General features: G+C 46.1%; 1 protein-coding gene and 1 long non-coding RNA gene across 2 annotated transcripts; both read right to left on the bottom strand.

Moving 5' to 3' along the window:
- Positions 1 to 828: 828 nt before the first annotated feature.
- YWHAH (tyrosine 3-monooxygenase/tryptophan 5-monooxygenase activation protein eta) lies at positions 829 to 8,789 on the bottom strand. The gene is made up of 2 exons (XM_083590622.1): positions 8,277 to 8,789; positions 829 to 2,209 (listed from the first exon to the last, which is right to left on the bottom strand). Exons 1-2 carry the CDS (start codon positions 8,361 to 8,363, stop codon positions 1,553 to 1,555), a joined length of 744 nt encoding a protein of 247 aa, XP_083446748.1. The 5' UTR covers positions 8,364 to 8,789; the 3' UTR covers positions 829 to 1,552.
- Positions 8,790 to 11,593: 2,804 nt separating this feature from the next.
- On the bottom strand, positions 11,594 to 17,473 carry LOC310751456. Its single transcript, XR_014542518.1, has 4 exons — positions 17,418 to 17,473; positions 15,469 to 15,596; positions 14,222 to 14,302; positions 11,594 to 12,681 (listed from the first exon to the last, which is right to left on the bottom strand). It is a non-coding gene; the product is annotated as an uncharacterized lncRNA (long non-coding RNA).
- Between the last annotated feature and the right edge of the window lie 478 nt (positions 17,474 to 17,951).

Below are 17,951 nucleotides of genomic sequence, written 5' to 3'. Positions count from 1 at the left end.
GCAGCCTCATTGGGCAGATTCTCATTTCTTGTTGCTATGCTAGCCTCCTCATGATACTCCAATTGTGTCAGGCCAGATCTCTCTGCAGCCTGGGAGAGCCCCACCTCTGAAGTGCACATGTGTGACATGTGTGATAAGGAACTGGCTTTTATATTATTGTCTCTTGTTCCCAACAAAGGAATGTTCCAGGAATCTGCCCTTAACTTCCAGACTGTGATACTCCAGTAGGTAACTAGGTCAAAAAGAAGGGTGGGATCTTATGCAATTGGTCATACTTTAAAGTGAAGCTGTGTAAGGTTGGCATACCAGCAGAGTTCTATGGCACCCATGGGACAGAAGAAAACCTCATGCCTCATCCACAAGCAGTAAAATCAGTCAGGCATTCATTGCAACTGGGGCAAAATATTCACTCTGCATTTCCCTGTTACTGGAACCCAGCTAATCAGTGAGAAGGGGCTTGCAGGTTTAACGACCTTATTTAATTCCTATATTTACACACCTTGGGAGTATTATTTTGTAAATATTTGAGAATTAAAGGCTTGTAAATTTATTTGCTCCATCTTGTATCTGCCAGCAGAAGCTGTGAGAAATCACTAAGAAGCCCATTCTTTGAGAGGCTAACATCCTTTTTGAGGTGATGGCGATTTCCTCTGAGACATGCTGTGGCCCAGAGATTCAGCAGCAGCAAAAGGAACATCTGAGGAATGCAGGTAAATCTGAATATACCTTTGCCCCTCTCTAGAAATTCCTATTTCATTGTACTTCGTAAGTCACCTTGAGAACTTTGGTTAGTGGGTGGGTTTAAATACTCTCAAACAAGCACACAACTTCTTACAACTTATCTCCCCCAAGCAGCAGTTTATTTTCTTTAATTCCAAAACACTTAATTTAGAAGTCTGGCATCTCATCATCCATCTTAACATGGGCTAACATTGACACTGCGCTGTCAGAATACACAGGCAACTGAACAGCCAAAGAATTTACAAAAAATAAATCATGATTCTTCAAAACGGCAAAAAAAGCTTACAAGTATCAAAATCAAAACCTCAAGATGCATTGCCTGAAACCAAGTCTGTGCACATAAAGAGTGAAACACAGATTGTTATAGAACCTCACATTTTAAAATTGATGAACAGGACAAAATCAGTTCACATCTGCTTAGAGCCACTTCCATGTTTTGCATGTATAAGATGTACTGCTGAACTGACATAATCCACTCCAAGCAGAAAATTTAAAGATTCAATTTTTGATCAATTCTCCTAAATCATTTCCACTCTTTTATTAACCCATATAATATGAATCAAATGAAACTAAAATGCCTCATTTTAAGTTTCTTCCTGCACAATATGCCACTATGATAAACAGGGCTGATACACCATTTAGTCCAGCAATGCCCATGAAGCCCCATCTGAAGCAGCATCTGGCAGACCTCACAGCTGTGCCAACAATACATTTATGCTTAGCACTAAATACATAGTGTGATCGTGGCAAAGAAGTATTGGTGATGGTGATGAGGTGGTGGTTGATGGGAAGCCGTGATCTGGGGAGCTCTTCAATTGTTGCCTTCCCCTGCCTCCTCATCCTGCTGGTCACTTGTCCAGAGAGTGAGGTTGTCTCGAAGGAGCTGCATGATAAGCGTGGAGTCCTTGTAGGAATCCTCGTTGAGTGTGTCCAGCTCCGCAATGGCATCATCAAAGGCTTGTTTGGCTAGAAGGCAGGCCTGCTCAGGGGCATTCTGGATTTCATAGTAGAAGACGGAGAAGTTGAGTGCCAACCCCAGCCTGATTGGGTGCGTGGGCTGCATGTGCTCTTTGCTGATTTCAAAGGCTTCTTTGTAGGCAGCCTCTGATGCTTCCACAACGCTGTTCTTCTTCTCACCTGCAGCGACTTCTGCCAAATAGCGGTAGTAATCACCTTTCATTTTCAGGTAGAAGACCTTGCTCTCATATTGAATGTCACTGCAGTTCTTGATCAAGAACTTGTCTAGCAGGGCCAAAACATCATTGCACACTGTCTCCAACTCCTTTTCAATCTTCTCCCTGTATGCTTTAACCTTTTCCAGCTTCTTCTCATTCCCATCAGCCATGGTTTTCTGCTCTATGCTGCTGATGACTCGCCAGGAAGATCGCCTGGCACCAACTACATTCTTGTATGCTACAGACAGCAGGTTCCTGTCTTCATTTGAGAGGGGCTCATTCAGCTCGGTCACCTGCAAATGCACATAGAGATATTAAGACAAGTTTTGGGGGCCAAATATACCATCCTCCAAACCATACCACATGTACAAGTTTCACCCATATCTATTACAAAAGCCAAAAGACTCTCTGGGCCCTTATGGTTGCAGAGAAACTAGTCTTTCAACATTGGAACTTCCATTCCATTAATCAATAGAAGGACAAAAGACCTCTCTATGCTCTCTGAACATGGAACACATGAACAACAGTTTTTCACCTCATCAGCCATTTGGAGGTTTAAAGTAACTCTGCCTTGCATTGATGAACATAGTAAGGACACCGTAGGAAGCAGACAATGATTCAAGTGCATCTCCACCCTCAGGCAGAAGCGGAATGATTTTACATTATGTATTGAGAGGACAACATTCATATCGTAAGCGCAAAGCAACATCAATAAGAATGACAGATTACAGGGCTGGAAAATTCTCTTGCACTTAAAATTAAGGTGTGGGTGACTAAGAATTTATAATGTTTATTCCTACACAGATCTGGCACCTTCAAAAGAGGCTAGAATAGCAGCTGTGTTAGTTTGCTACGAAATAAATAAATAAATGCCGTTAAAGAACAGGACCTAAGGCCCATCAAATTTACTGAGACAGAGGATTTGTGGACTTAAAAGTCCATGAGCCCCTTTTCAGTGATTGCTCATAAAAACATAATCCTAGCACCTTGGAACACATATTCAGCCCCAGTTGATGCATCTTTCACAGGCTGAGAAAAAGGATCCCTGCACTGCATAGAGTCACATCAGCTGAGAATCAGAAATGCAGCTATAACTTCCCTGAGTCTGTGACTGCTTAGGGAAGGAATGATCTGGCTGCTAAGACAATGGAAACTGCCCTGCTGAAAACTGGAGGCAGCATGCAGTAGGAAGCAGGAGTAGAGCAAAGAGAAATATCTTCTAGCTCCCCAGCATCCACTGTGGAAGTGTGGAAGGCAAATTAGCCCAAAGCCATCCTGTTGTGGGAAGAAGATATTGCAACTTCCATAAAGAAAAAAATTAGAAGAGTTGAGTGCTATAAGTGACCAACTAAGGGAGGTGCAAACCTTACTCAGTGTGAGACATAATTAATGCAACAATCAACCAGCTATAAATGTGCAAACCAAGAAGTAACATCACAGTTTTTCTACAACATTTAACTCAATTTGAGGAAGAAATATAAATGAGGAAAATTTGTATACAAAAATGCATGTGATTTTCCTAAAGCTTTCATAAGAAGAATTAAAAACATCTGTATTATTAAAATTGATTTTCTTTCATTTCCGTCTCCTAAATTACAGCTAATGAAATTCCCTATATAAGGAATCTGGAAATGAACAGAGTCCTCATCTTGGAAATGTAGATATGAACTCATTGTCTACGTCACAAGTTACGTGGCATGTGGCAGTCCTGTCCACTAACAAATAATTCTACTTATGTCTCTAGTATAAATAGCTAGCCATATGTGTGTACGGGACCAATGGAACACCCTGTACTAAAATCTGGCTCAGGCAAAAAAAAAAGCAAAAAAAAAAAAAAAGCAAAGCACTGCTCCTTTCAGAGCACTGCAAAAGGCTCAGTGACAAGCAAATGGTAACCCCACTGGAGGAATAATGCACTTTTTACCAAATAAAATTCCTTTACACCTATTCACATTTATAACTTATTCCACCTTTCATTCTAACAGAATACTGCTCCACAGCTCCTTTACCACAGGGGTAAGGGTGAGGAACTAGTTAGACAGGAGTGTGTCTTGATTAAGGGAATCCTGCCCCTACCTTTTACTGTCCATTTGTCTTCTGAAAGGATAGATACAGCTCCACTTTCACAGTATGGCTCACTTCTTGCCTACTAAATGTAGGCGATATGGGTCACATTCAAGTAAATTGGGCAGCTCTCCACACAATGCTATGCATGCTTTCTTGAGACAAAAATCCTCACCATAAAGCAAAGATGTATTAAGCTGAAAACCTTTGACTGAAGTTTGTACATGAGAACCAAGCCTCTGCAAACCTGCTTACCATGGCAAGTGTGGTGGTGTTCTCCGATAAGCATGACACACAGCCAGCAATGCAAGCTAAAGAGGTAAACCTCTGCCGCTTGCTGTACTTTCTTGTCCTGGAGCAGGAAAGAAGGGTGCAGAAGACTGGACACAGCAGCCTGAAGCTATGCCAAACCATTCCCCTGATGGGCAACATTGCTTGGAGGTGCCACTACCTCTGACTAGTGTTGCCCAACCACCTATTCTCGTGCAGGTGCCCATTGGGCAACACTGCACAAAAGCACTGAGAAATCCTCCAAACACCTTCACTCTGACCTAGCATGCTACACCCCTCGCTACTCAGAGGTAGGGCAGGGGCTTGCATACAAGATGGGGCTGGCTTTTACTCAACACTGATAAGAATGTGCAAGTTCTCTATATTTCTCTTTGGAGTGGCAGCATGTTCTAATTTCACTGTTTATTAGGATCAGCATCTTAATTTCTCGTGAAATAGGGAAGAATATGTCGCAGACAGCAATATAAGAGGCAATATAAATTCCCTTGTGAAACATCAACCAATAGAATTTCAAATGGGGAAAATGTTCAAACCCCACCCCACCACCAGCAAGATGATCCTGCTTAGACATGCAGAAAGCATTAAGGTTACTAGCATGGTTAAATATGGCTGCACCTGAACTAGTAGCACTGATTTCAGCAAGACACAGTTCTAAATGGATGTCCTTACCCTAGAGTATCAAACTATGTTATACAATGTTGAATCTGTTCTAAAACCAATAATTAGTATGCAGAATTGTGGTAAAGACTCCCATCACTTCTAGTCTCCAAAAAGATGAGGCCAGAGTAAGGCAGAATCAAATGAGCAGTTGAAAGGAATGATGTTATAACCATTTCACAGTCCTACAATAATAGTTTGAGCCCATCACATAAATGGAAAATTATGCCAACAACAAAGATGACATTGCCAGGTACTGTATTTTGTAGAGACAAGCCATCCCTTCTATTAACAAACATGCAAGCCCTGTCCCCATTTTATATACTTCTCTAATCATCTTGGCTCCAAAATCTAAATTTTGCCTGAAAATGTATTCCTCAGCAGAGGCTTAGACACCCAGGGCAAGAAAGGAGCAAGCATGTGCTGGCTGTCACCATTAACACAAACCACAGGGTATTGACACCCTCTATGCAGCAGGCCAGAGACCTCTGGAGTATGTGCACACCCTGCTTCCTTGCAGTGCACCTAGTGATTCGCACTGCAGGGCCCTGGAGAGGGAAAGCAGGAAGCACTGGAGAATGATAGTGCAAATAACTAAGCCACACATTAAGATTAGGGACTTCCTCCCAAACCATGTATGCAAGGGACCCCTCTTGCACTCCCCAGACCTTTACATTCATCACCCCATGACAGGAGCACTATCAATACTCTTTTCCTCCCTCGCATAACAGAGCCTATAAGAGAAATCCCTAGCGGAGGTTCTTTCTTTTACAGATAGCCCTAACTCCCCCTCCCCCAATCCTTCTCTTTCCTCCTTCTCCATTTATTTTATTTTTGCACTTGGTTTTAAAAGGATCCCAAAGGAACCTACAGCTTGCCAACATTTGTGTTCTTCCTTCACAGCCTTCACCTAGGAATGTTCTGTATGGTGCCCCTTGTTATCAAGAGTCAGGGTGTCTAGTCATTTTAGTATATGTAAAGAATAACTCATGCAAATCTAGTGCAATTGACAACCTCCAGATTTAAGACAGACACCCTTGAAAGAGTCCTTTCCTATATCTTTTGTCTTGGGACAGGTATCCACACTCTTTTCCCTCCCTGTTTCCTTTCTTGGCTCTCTAACTCTTAAGTAAGTTACCCCACACTGCTTCAAGTGACATGGATGTTTTTTACTCCCCTTTTCGTAGTAAACTGCATATTCAATTACTATAAACACTGCACTGTTGTCTTGAAACTAATTCCCCCTCAGAAAACATGTTTGCTGTGATGCACTGCAACCCTTGGGTAAAGATCCTAACACATGTCATCCAGGTATGCATGTGCACTACTATACATGTGTAGTCATTCTGGAATCATGAAATTGCTCTTTTTATGGTGGGAATTTCAAAAGTAGGTCAAAAGCAGACAGGAATAAACAGCAATCCAATCCCACAAGATGCCCCAGAGCTGCACCATTTACATGTCAGACTATTGCTCAGACTGACAAATGGATCTTGAAGCAAAAGTATCCAAGAGTAGCTGTTTTAAAGACTGAATCCCCACTGCTACTGAAGCCTGCCTCAGAGCAGTAGGGTGTGCTTGTGCTACAGTAGCTCAGGCTCAGAGTCAGCATGCGGCAAGACAGATGGGCAGAAACATAATCATCCAGCACTGCGACTATCTCCAAGGTTGTGCAGAGGAAAGAATTTGAGGTAGAATCAAGAGTGTTAACAGACAGGAAGCAGGGAGGAGGGGGTGAGTGTGCAAAATCCCCCTGCAAGCAAAAATGGGGAAACTGGGTAGTCATAAATACTATTCAGTCAGCATACTTTCATGGAAAACTCGTAATGCCAACGTATGAGGGGAAACCCTCCAAAGAACTCTGTCAGTTGATTTTGGTCCCTTGGATTTGATACTCACTAGAGCAAGATAGCAGAGCGAGGATGAATGCTGACCACCTAGATCACACAGAAGAAAACTGACATGCCCTGCATTTACATGCAATCTGGTATTTTTTTTGGTGGGCCAAATAAAAAGAAGCCTGTCCAGTGGCAATAAGAAAAACAGACTTGTATTAGAATCATGTTATGTTATAGAATACTATCGAAACTTAATTAGATTTTAATCCTTTTTATGCTGCTGAATATTGAAATGACAGCAACAAAAGGCAAAAATAAAATTCTGAACCAGTTATTTGGAAGCTTATTGAGGCAAGTACTATATAAATGCAAAAGGGGGCTGCTGGAAATAAGGGAGATGGATAGCAGTATGGCCAAAAGGCCCTTTTTCAAAGTGGTTCAAGATGTTTTAGAAGCAGAGCCTCATTAGCATGAGGGACAAACTGTTAGGAAGCTCTCCAACAAAAGCCACATGAAATAGAACCCTTTGACAAACCTTGCAGAGAAGAGCTTCCCAGCCAGATCTGCCCCATGGCTCAAATCAGTCTCCATCCCACTCAAACAGTGCCCACATCCCCATTGCTCCACCTTGCCGCATGGCTCAGGGCTTGTCCTCAGCTTCTGGCACACACAGACACGCCAAGCTGTTAAAGGGCACTCCCTTAGAGCACTACATACACCCACTCCATCGTTGACAATGCCCATGTCAGCTGATAAGCAGACAGGGAGGGAAATGATAAAATAATCTGACTAACCCCACCTCAAGAGAGCCACACACACTCCTGTCCTGCCTAGTCACAACATATGTGTGTGGTGTGGTGAGAAGACTAAAAGGGGCTAAAAGACCCTTCCCCTTTCCCAGCTCGTTCCCAGAGGATGGAGACTAACAGGCAGCATGCCTTAGAAGGGAGGCTGAGAGGAGAGATCTGTTCACTGGCTAGAACCAGTTCATTCTTTTACAGGGGATCCCCACCCACACCCCAACTTCTACTTTCAGGGGGAGGGCTGAGAGAGGGGGGGCCACATAGACCAGGCCTGAGAGAAAGGGGCCACAGCAGCTGATTCAATGGATAGCACCCACCCCCTCTGAACTCCCCCCTCCCAGCCTCTTCCCAGCTCCAACTACAGAAAAGAAGAAGAAACCCCCCTCCCCCAGAAAGGTTTCCACAATATGCTATTAAGATCACTTAACAGAAATAAAAGGGGGAGCCAGCCTCAGAATAACAAGAACATAAAAGAAACAGGTATTGCAAGGCATCCGCCTTAAGGGTTAGGGGGACTGAGGAGAAGGGAGGTGAGAAAGAGGGGGGGCACATTTGGAGCGAGAAGTCTTGGTCACCATCGCCGACCCCCTTTCCTCCTCCAGGGGGGCGGCCGCCATCCTCATCCTCCCCGTGGGTGGGTCTGGCGGTGGGTCAGCAGCAGCAGCCCCTTCTTCTTCTTCTTGGCTCCCCTCGCTCGGTCCACTCACCGCTTTCATGGCCGAAGCCATGTCGTCGTATCGCTCCGCCTGCTCGGCCAGGCGGGCTCGCTGCAGCAGCTGCTCGCGGTCGCTCATCGTCGTCGTTGTCCGGGGGCTGAGGCGGAGGCTTGAGGTGGCGGTGGGGTCTCTGGGCTGGGGCTGTGCGCGCCCTTCCGAGGCGAAGCTCCTTTCAGGGCCGGCCAAAGACAGAGCGAGGCTGAGGCGGCGGCGGCGGCGTCGCCTCAGAAGAAGCAGCAGCAGCAGTAGCAGCAACGGCTCTCCCTCCTTCGCCTCTTTTTTACCTCAGGCGAGAGAGCGCGCGCACTCTGTGACTGACTGGACCGACTGGCTGCTTCGCGCACGCGCAGCTTCAAACGTCTACTCCCTCGCTCTCGCGCGTGCGCGCTCCACTCATCGGCCAGCGCCCGGCAGAGACTCACCCACCTACATACATACACACGCTCACTGCATGACACTGTGCGCATGCGTCAGAGAGTAAAGCGCCGCCGCTCAAGAGAAAGGAGGGCAAGTTGGATTCCTTGCTGCGATATTATATATTAAAAAAAGAAGAAGCTGCGCATGCGCACGCTTGACGAGGCATTCCCCTTATAGTAAAAAAGTGGGCGGAGCCAAGAAGACCGCAAGGGAAGGGAGGGGTTGCGGAGGGCGCGTGCCCGTGCGTCAGCCCATCAGTCACGCGCGTGAGCCGCGGCTGGCCCCGGCGTTCTATTTCTAGCTGACGTCATCGGCTATAAATAGCTCCGCGGCGCTGGACGCGGGAGTGCGCGGGGAGGGGAGAGGGAGGCCGGAGCATGCGCAGTAGCGGTGCTGCATTGCAAAAGGGGTGGGCGGGCATTGCGGAGGGAGGCAGGGCGGAGGAGGAGGGAGGCGTCCCACGAGGAGGGTTGGTAGATCTAGAGACTGACCTCCCTAACACCTACCCCCAAAAAATCTCTCCCTCGGTCGTGATGCTCAGTGGTCTCAGCCTGACCTACCTCGCAGGGCTGTTGTTGCGAGTGTGAAATTGGGGCGGGAAGAGCTCGCTGAAAGAAGCGTAGGACTTGAAATGTTCTCTTCTAAGTTTGCTGGGAGGTGGGCTTTTTCGGGCGTGCCTTTCACAGGACTCATTGTCTGTTCTCTTCTGCAGAGAGAAGCCCTTCCTTGCAAAGGTGGCAAGAGGCTTTCAGAGGGTAAACAAGCTTTGCCTTCCAGCTACAGTGGTACCTCGGGTTACATAGGCTTCAGGTTACAGACTCCGCTAACCCAGAAATAGTACCTCGGGTTAAGAACATTGCTTCAGGATGAGAACAGAAATCGCGCGGCAGCAGGAGGCCCCATTAGCTAAAGTGGTGCTTCAGGTTAAGATCACTTTCAGGTTAAGAACGGACTTCCGGAATGAATTAAGTTAACCCAAGGTACTACTGTATTTTGAACTAGGAAGAAGAGGAGGAGGAGTTTGGATTTGATATCCTGCTTTATCACTACCCAAAGGAGTCTCAAAGCGGCTAACATTCTCCTTTCCCTTCCTCCCCCACAACAAACACTCTGTGAGGTGAATGGGGCTGAGAGACTTCAAAGAAGTGTGACTAGCCCAAGGTCACCCAGCAGCTGCATGTGGAGGAGCGGGGAAGCAAACCCGGTTCACCAGATTACGAGTCTACCGCTCTTAACCACTACACCACACTGCCCCAGCCTGATGGGGCCTAGAGTCCAACATCTTGAGGACATGAGGAAAAGTGAAGGGGTGTTTGTGACATTAAGGGCAGCAGGTTGGGAGGCAGATATTGGCCCTGGGCTCAATGTTCCCCCACGAGCCTGAGTGACTTCCGAGCCTCCAACTCGCCTCCGCCTGGCTTGCACACTTGAATTTTTTTCTCCTTTCATTTGCCGGGAAAGCATGACTTATTAATGCACAGCTTGTCTCTAAGTGCCCATTCCTCCTTCTCCCTGGCACTCAGACGTCGGGGCTGCAGCCTGAGCCAGGAGAAGAGTCACACCCCATCTGTTGCCATGGTTCAGGAGGAAGGGAGAAAAGGTGGATATATTTGTCTCCGGTTGCTAAAGGCAAAGGAGGCAGACCAGCCTATCCGCAGAGCAGGAGCAGGACTATGTGTGCAAGATCAGCTCTCTGCTGGGACTAAGTCTGCACGTTCTTATATATCGTCATTGTAGGGGTTGTCTCTGGGAAGGGCTGTCCTCCGCCCCCAGTTCTTTTTTTGCTAGAAGATGATGGGTTAAGGAGGAAGGAGAGGAATCAGCCCCTTTTGGGGTTTTTTCCCTGTGTTTCCCATTTTCCCAACCCTCTACATCGTTTACAATTTTTGTTCAAATCCTCAAATTCACAATTTCCACTAAAACAATTCATATACAGTGGTACCTCGGGTTAAGTACTTAATTCGTTCTGGAGGTCCGTTCTTAACCTGAAACTGTTCTTAACCTGAAGCACCACTTTAGCTAATGGGGCCTCCTGCTGCCGCTGCACCGCCGGAGCACGATTTCTGTTCTTATCCTGAAGCAAAGTTCTTAACCTGAAGCACTATTTTCTGGGTTAGCGAAGTCTGTAACTTGAAGCTTCTGTAACCTGAAGCATCTGTAACCCAAGGTACCACTGTATTAGGGGAATCACATACAGGCATGCATTGTTGCCTGTATGCATACAGTGTACACATTGCAGTGTATTTTGGATAAATACACTGCAAAATAGTTTGCAATTACCATTTTCAAGTCATCACAAAAATTTGTCAGCATTTCAGGGGGCATGTTGCCTAATACTGTATACTTTTTTGTTCTTGCAAATAATCTGCTGTAATAAAGTGCATTTTTTGTATGTCATTTCCTCTAACATATAACTTTTATACACACTGTTGTTGGAGACCTAAATCCAGAGTACAAATTTCAAAGGACCTCTGTTTTGGGGAAATGAGAATTAGGTTTCCATTAAAATGGCACCCCTAAAAAAAATTTTAAGCAGGTTGAATACTGTTCCATTCATGTTTTCCCTGCTACATATGTCCTTAAGACAATTTGCATGAAGTCTCTCTGTGTCTCCAATTATAGGTTTGAAAGGAGGGCAATTTTAAAAAATCACCTTCACATTAAAATTTGCATTGACTAATTTCTATGTGTAGGCATCTCTGGGCAAATTAAGGTGTGTGTGTCTCATCAGCAATATATTTTACAAGGCATCCAAGCCTAGTCCTAGCAAAGTTTTAAAAAATTAAGGGAAGGGAAAGGGCAAAAAAACCCAGTGCTTGGTGCAAAAGACACCCAGGCTCAGATCCCAACCAACAGCAGCAACCACGATACCACCCATGCGAAGAGAGGCAGCCATTTTCAAATAAATTTTATTCGTAATTATTCCTTTATAACAGAAGGTCCACGCAGGAGGCAAATATCACATTGAGAAACATTTAAGATGGTGAAAATTACCGGAGGGACCACAGAAAGACAAGGAAGGAAGTCGAGTCTTGAAACATTTAAATTACTAAAACTATTGAAATGTATATAACTGAAAATTACAAAAAAAAAAATTAAAAGAGAAACAGTTAAGTTGAAACTGCTGGCCCTCCAGATGTTGGTGTCCCACCAGCCCAAAGCAGCAAGGCCAGCGATCCAGGATGATCGGAGATGTAGCCCAGAACATCTGGAGGGCCTCACATTTGAGTTAAGCAAATAAAACCCTCAATGGACTCATGATCTGGAATCCTGCTTAAAAAGTAAACAGTTTGATAAAATGACTGCAAAGGCCATATAACAATCTTACATTTCTATGGTCTCTGGCATGTGGCAAATGCCCCTCCCTTTCTCTTGCCTCCAAAGAGACACCATTTCCATTATTTCAGCTCACAGCAGAAGTTTCACAACAGGAAAGAGAGCAGAGTGGCTTGGGGCATGCTAACTGCTGGGCACACCATACACTGAAATCACATTATTTCCCCCAGGGAATCCTGGGAACTGTAGTTTACCCACACAGCTACAATAGGGAACCTACAGTTCCCAAGGTTCTTTAAGGAAAGCAATGTAAGTTGGTCTTGTTCTCCTCCTGTGAGGCTTGGAATACACCTCTGTCCAGGTGGAACCTCTGAAGGCAGCTGAGCAGATGCCCATCAATGAGCGCTGAAACTTGACAGCTTATCAAACGGCCGAAGCCTACCTCTGCAAACAAGCTTTGCAAAATAGTTACAAGAAATCTTGGAGTCCTTAGCAGACCCCAATGTCGAAAGTGGTTCTGTTTAGACTATGAACCACCTGAAAAGAGTTCCCTGGCACTGTTTTCCACAGATGCAACGGATGGCGAATGTGGGTCTTCGCAACTGCAGGACGTAGCACGTTTTGGATCCAGCACAAGGGGAGGCAGGAAGGGATCAGTGGAAAGCTTATTAAAAAGCAAGAGCTGCCCTTTTCTTTTCACTTCCTAGAAAAAATGGATGAGAAAATGGGGAAGGTAAGTATGCAAGCATGTTCAAAGGACATCAGAAGAGCCCTGCTGCTGGATCCAGCCTGACACCACAGCAGAACTCTCCCTGCTTCCAGTGGGCTTTCTCCTCCATTAATTTCTCCAGCCCTCTTCTAAAGCCATCCAAGTTGATGGCCATCACCACTTCTTCGGGGACCAAATTCCAGAGTTTAAACGACACCCTGCGTGATGAAATCTGCTCCCCCTTTTCTCATTTCCTATGCTATCTTACGGGCACCCCTTCCACAGATAACTCGTCCCCACGATTGTACAGCAGGCCTGTAGCTTAGCACTCACAACAGCCTTAAGCTTGTTCTTTTAAAACTCGAGAAATGCCGCCCCTCGTTGCTTGACTTATGGGCCACTTTGCAAGATGGCAACCGCCTTGTGGAGTTGGTGGGCTCTGAACCCCTGGAGGGGCTGGATCTGTGTGATCCACCAGATTCACCTGGGCTGCGGGCCATGTGGGTGCTGCTGTTACCCCAAGGAAACGTGGCACTGACGGCGGGCTCCCTTGCCACCTACCTACCTCCCTGTTCTTCGTGATCCAGACATAGGGTTGCCCTTCCTGCGAGCCCCCAGCGTGGGAGGCAACTGCCCTAAGCTACCCAGCGCAGCCAACTTTCCTCGTTTTCCACCAGCCAACGTGGCAAAAAGATGCCAGAGCCACACTAAAGCAGCAGCAGCAGCAGCCCAGAGTGCACAGATGTAGCACATTCATTATTGATGTCCTTAAAAGCATTCCTGCTCTGCTAATGGCCGCTGAGAGGGCCATATTCCAAGACGAAGAAGAAGAGTGCCGTCAGGTAGAACATGGACAGAGAGCCCTTTCGAGAAGGAGCAGCACCCCCACCACCCGGCTGAGTGGCGCAAGCCTCCTTCCTCCCACCCAACACACTGCAGAAGATGAGTTGCGCCAGTCCAGCAGGGCGGGGCAGGCTTCAGGCTTGTTGGATCAACTTTGGGGTGGTTGATTTTTTTTTGCTAGGACCCCACAAACTGCCAACCAGACCCAGGTGCAAGATCCCAAGTCCAATCCCAGCCTTGCTTCACCCCCTTGAGTGCTTTTGCCTGGCTGGGAGGTGACCGTGGACTCTCGTGTGCCTGGATTTTATTTTTATTTTTTATTACATTTGCACAGCGCCCTTCATCTTCAGATCTCGGGATCCAAAGCTGGAGAAAGGTGTGCCTGTGTCTAAACTAGTAGAAAAGTAACGTTTGCATTCTTTCCTCCCCCTACATTTGGCCCCCGGAAAGTTACCCTAAGAGGAATGTGGCCCTTGGGCTGAAAGCCTCCCCTCCACCCCCGGCCACAGTCATTCTATAAGCTAGAACACCTACCATATCATGGGGCCAGTCACTGCCTCTCTTAGCCTAGCCTACCTCACAGGGTTGTTGTGGGGATAAAATGGTAGAACTATGTGCATCACCTTGTGCTCTTTGGCAAAAAAAGGGGGGACGTCAATGCAAATAATAGTAAGAAGAAACTAGTCCTTACCTGCTGTTGTGCCAAGGCAGGGCTATTCTCTGAGCAGGACAGGGGCAGCATCAAGGTTGGCCAAGCACAGGGATAGAAGAGCTGAGGAGGAGAAGGAGAAATATTAGCTGTGGTTCATTGTAAGGGGTTGGACTAGAGGATCTTTGGGAGTCCCTTCCAACTCTATAATTCTATGATTGGGTGACTAGTCAACAGGCTTTTTTAACTGTTTGGATTTTCCCTGGAAAGGGTAGATCTGGATTATTATTTTGGGGGGGAGGGTGTAATACGAGTTGGCTTTTTTGTTGCTTACGTCATGTGAAAAATGTGCGTGTGAGAGGAACACCCACCCATAATAAGCATCTGTTTGGAAGCACCCTCAGTTTCCTGGTGCTCAAGTCCAATCAGCATGGCTTCAGGTGGTGGCACTGCCTCAATGGTGCAGGGCGGGAACCTGACGCAGTTGCTCCTCTGAGGCTACAGGTTCATGGATCTGCAGCTGCTCCATGAGGAATCCCACATTCTTCCACCAGACTCCTTTCTCCTTACCTGCTGCAGGGCAGGCGAGTTGACCAGGGCCACCATCACTCCTTGTATCTAAGCACCAGGCCATCTTTCTCCAAGTCCTGCTCACTGACTGTCTCTGACCTGATGCACCTGGAGGCATCCTGGCACAACCTGCATTGAAGAAATCCACACACACACACACACACACGGTTATCTGGTTGTCTGAATACTTATAAACCACACTTCCATATAAAATATCTGTAAGGTGGTATATGAACCAAAAAAACACAGTACTGTATATAAAGACACCTCAACAGCACATCTTTTGAATGTTGCTTTTAAAGAGTTGCTTTTGCTGATAATTTTAGTGTCTTATTCTCTTTGTAAACCATGTTTTTTTAATCATTAAGTGGTACATAAATCTTACAAAGTAAAAAAATAAAACAAAACATTATCAGAAGCTTAGGCGTGCACCCTCTCTTTGGCCTAGGCTAGGCAATTTCCAGTTCCCCAGCTGTATTCTCTGCAAAAAAAAAAAATGAGTCTTATTCCTGCTTCCAGAAGTTGGCATAATAATAATAATAATAATAATAATAATAATAATAATAATAATTTATTATTTATACCCCACCCATCTGGCTGGGTTTCCCCAGCCACTCTGGGCGGCTTCCAACAGAACACTAAAATACAATAACCTATTAAACATTAAAAGCTGATTCTCGCAAGGATGTAGATGCTGTGAGGAGGCCCCCCCCAAGTACCTGCCAATCTTGCCAGGCCCCAAGGGGATTGCTGGAGATCTTGAAAAGCTTTCCTGCTTCATGGCTCTGGGTTCCTCTTCAGCAGGGCTGTGAACCACTTCACCTTTTTGGTCCACGCATGGCTTCTTCTGTGGGGAACAAGGAACCATTAATCTCTGCAACAACCCTGTGAGGTAGGTACGTCAGGGCTGAGAATGACTGCCCCAAGGTTAACCAGTGAGTTTCATGGCAGAGTGGGGATTTGAACCCATGTCTCCCAGGTCCTAGTGCCATAACTGGTTCTCATACACTCTCTCTGTGTGTATGTGTGCAAAGAGAGAAAGATAAGAGATGATTCTAAGTTCTTGCACTGGGAGAAAAGCTTATTTCTATTTGCTTTCTTCACACCATGCTTGAACTCCTAGGTTTTTTTTTAACCATTTTAACTAAAACGGACTATCTAGTAAATTAGACTGTGGTTCTGAAGATGGAAATTGCCAACATAATTATCTGAACAAAGCGCGGCCCTTGAAACTTTTTAAAATGTGGTTTGTTTGGGTCCCTTTTTATTTTATATCAATACTGGGAAGGACAGACAGGAACAAAAGCACAGGCACCAGCGAGTAATAGAATTCTGGCCTTGGGTTCAAATCTCAGCTTCTGACAAATTATTTGGTAGGAAGGAACAGCACCAAGGTGGTTTGTTTTATACTAGCACAATCAGGAAATTAGGGAGCGGAGAGACAAAACTTTCTCAGGTGTGAGAAATTAGACAACTCCCTGGAGGAAAAGTTACTATTACCATGGCTAAAAGGATTTTCTAGACTAGAGTCTGGGGTCTCTAGCCAGCTCCCACCTGCAAATTGCAGGCTCCCAACTAGGGGAAAATTAGGTTTTCATTTAAAATCACACCTCAATCATGACCTCTTAGACAGTTTACTCTTGTGGTGATGATGAACCGAGGACTGAGAGAATCAGGCTTGCCACTGCGGACCCCTTGGAGGGAAAAGTTGGGGTATAAATTCAGTAAACACAAATGACCCGTTCCTGGGCAACTCAGCAGCGGCACCCGTTTCTCTTATTGGTAGCACACCACCCCCCCCCCCGGCAACAGGAAGGCGCCCTGGGGCGCGCCGGCCTCACTCCCCCCCCCCCACACGCCGAGAAAGATGCAGGATCAGCCCCGCCCCAAGGCAGCACCCAAGCACGTGGGTGGGGTCGCTCAGCCTGTTTGCAATTGCAAAGGTGGGGGGGGGGGGGGTCGGAGCGCACGTGGCAAGGTCGGGGGGGGGCAGGCGACGGCTTTGAGGTGGGGGTTCTCCTAGAGGTACAGCTTAGGGGGCAATAGAAGGTCCTAAATGTGCTGACTTGTTCCCAGTTCTTTACAGTGGTACCTCAGGTTACATACGCTTCAGCTTACAGACTCAGCTAACCCAGAAATAGTACCTCGGGTTAAGAACTTTGCTGCAGGATGAGAACAGAAATTGTGCTCCGGCGGTGCAGCGGCAGCAGGAGGCCCCATTAGCTAAAGTGGAACGAATTAAGTACTTAACCCGAGGTACCACTGTATTTGCTACAAAGGTCTCAGCTCCAAAAATCTATGCCGATTGATTTTTTCGTTTCTGTAATATCTTTAAAAAATATCTCTAAGCGGTGTACAAAAAATGATGAAGCGACAACAGACGGCTTAAACAAAAACATTGCAAAAATACAGTTACACGCAGTACAAATTCAGGTAGGTAGCCCTGTTGGTCTGACGCAGTCGGAATAAATAAATTAGAAAATTATCCAGTAGCACCTTAGAGACCAACTAAGTTTGCTCTGGGTACAGGCTTTCGTGTGCATGCACACGGCTTCAGATGCGGTACAAAGTTACTAATGCATAGGAGGCAATATCCATTTTCCTTCAGATACACCCACCCGCTCAGCCTCTGGGATCTTACACAGGGTCCAGAAAACACTCAACTCACCTACAGAAGCTCCACAAGAGTTGCTGTGCCTGGAAAAAGTCAACCTCTAGCAACTCTCATGCAAGACTCGCCATTTTATAGGTAGCCGCCGCCCCCCACCCCAGGTGGATGGTATTTTCTCAGGTGGCTCACAGCTGTGTCCCATTCAGCTGCACCCAGTTCTAGCTGTGTTTGTGGAGTTTCCGGGTGTTTCAAAGGGTTGGGAAAAAGGCCTTCTCCACTCACAGCTGTTATCCATACTCTTTCCTCTCCTCCTACTGCAGCTGCTTATATACCACCTGAGCAGCAAAATAAATGGGGATTCCCTGTATTGTGTGGACTGCCCCACTTAAACCACAACAATGAAGTTATTTATCTGACTCCCCCCACCCCGTAAAATGCTCATAAACGCATGAGAGCAATATATATATATTATATATATATATATATATATATATATATATATATATAATGAGTGGGGGGGCATTGCCAACACATCCCATGTAGCCCAGTGTTTCCTGTGTGTGCATGGTACCACTTTGTGGTTTTCTGCAG

This window comes from Podarcis filfolensis, assembly GCF_964270895.1.
Source record: "Podarcis filfolensis genome assembly, chromosome: 16".
Classification (NCBI taxonomy): domain Eukaryota; kingdom Metazoa; phylum Chordata; class Lepidosauria; order Squamata; family Lacertidae; genus Podarcis; species Podarcis filfolensis.
This window is presented reverse-complemented; position numbering and strand designations above follow the sequence as displayed.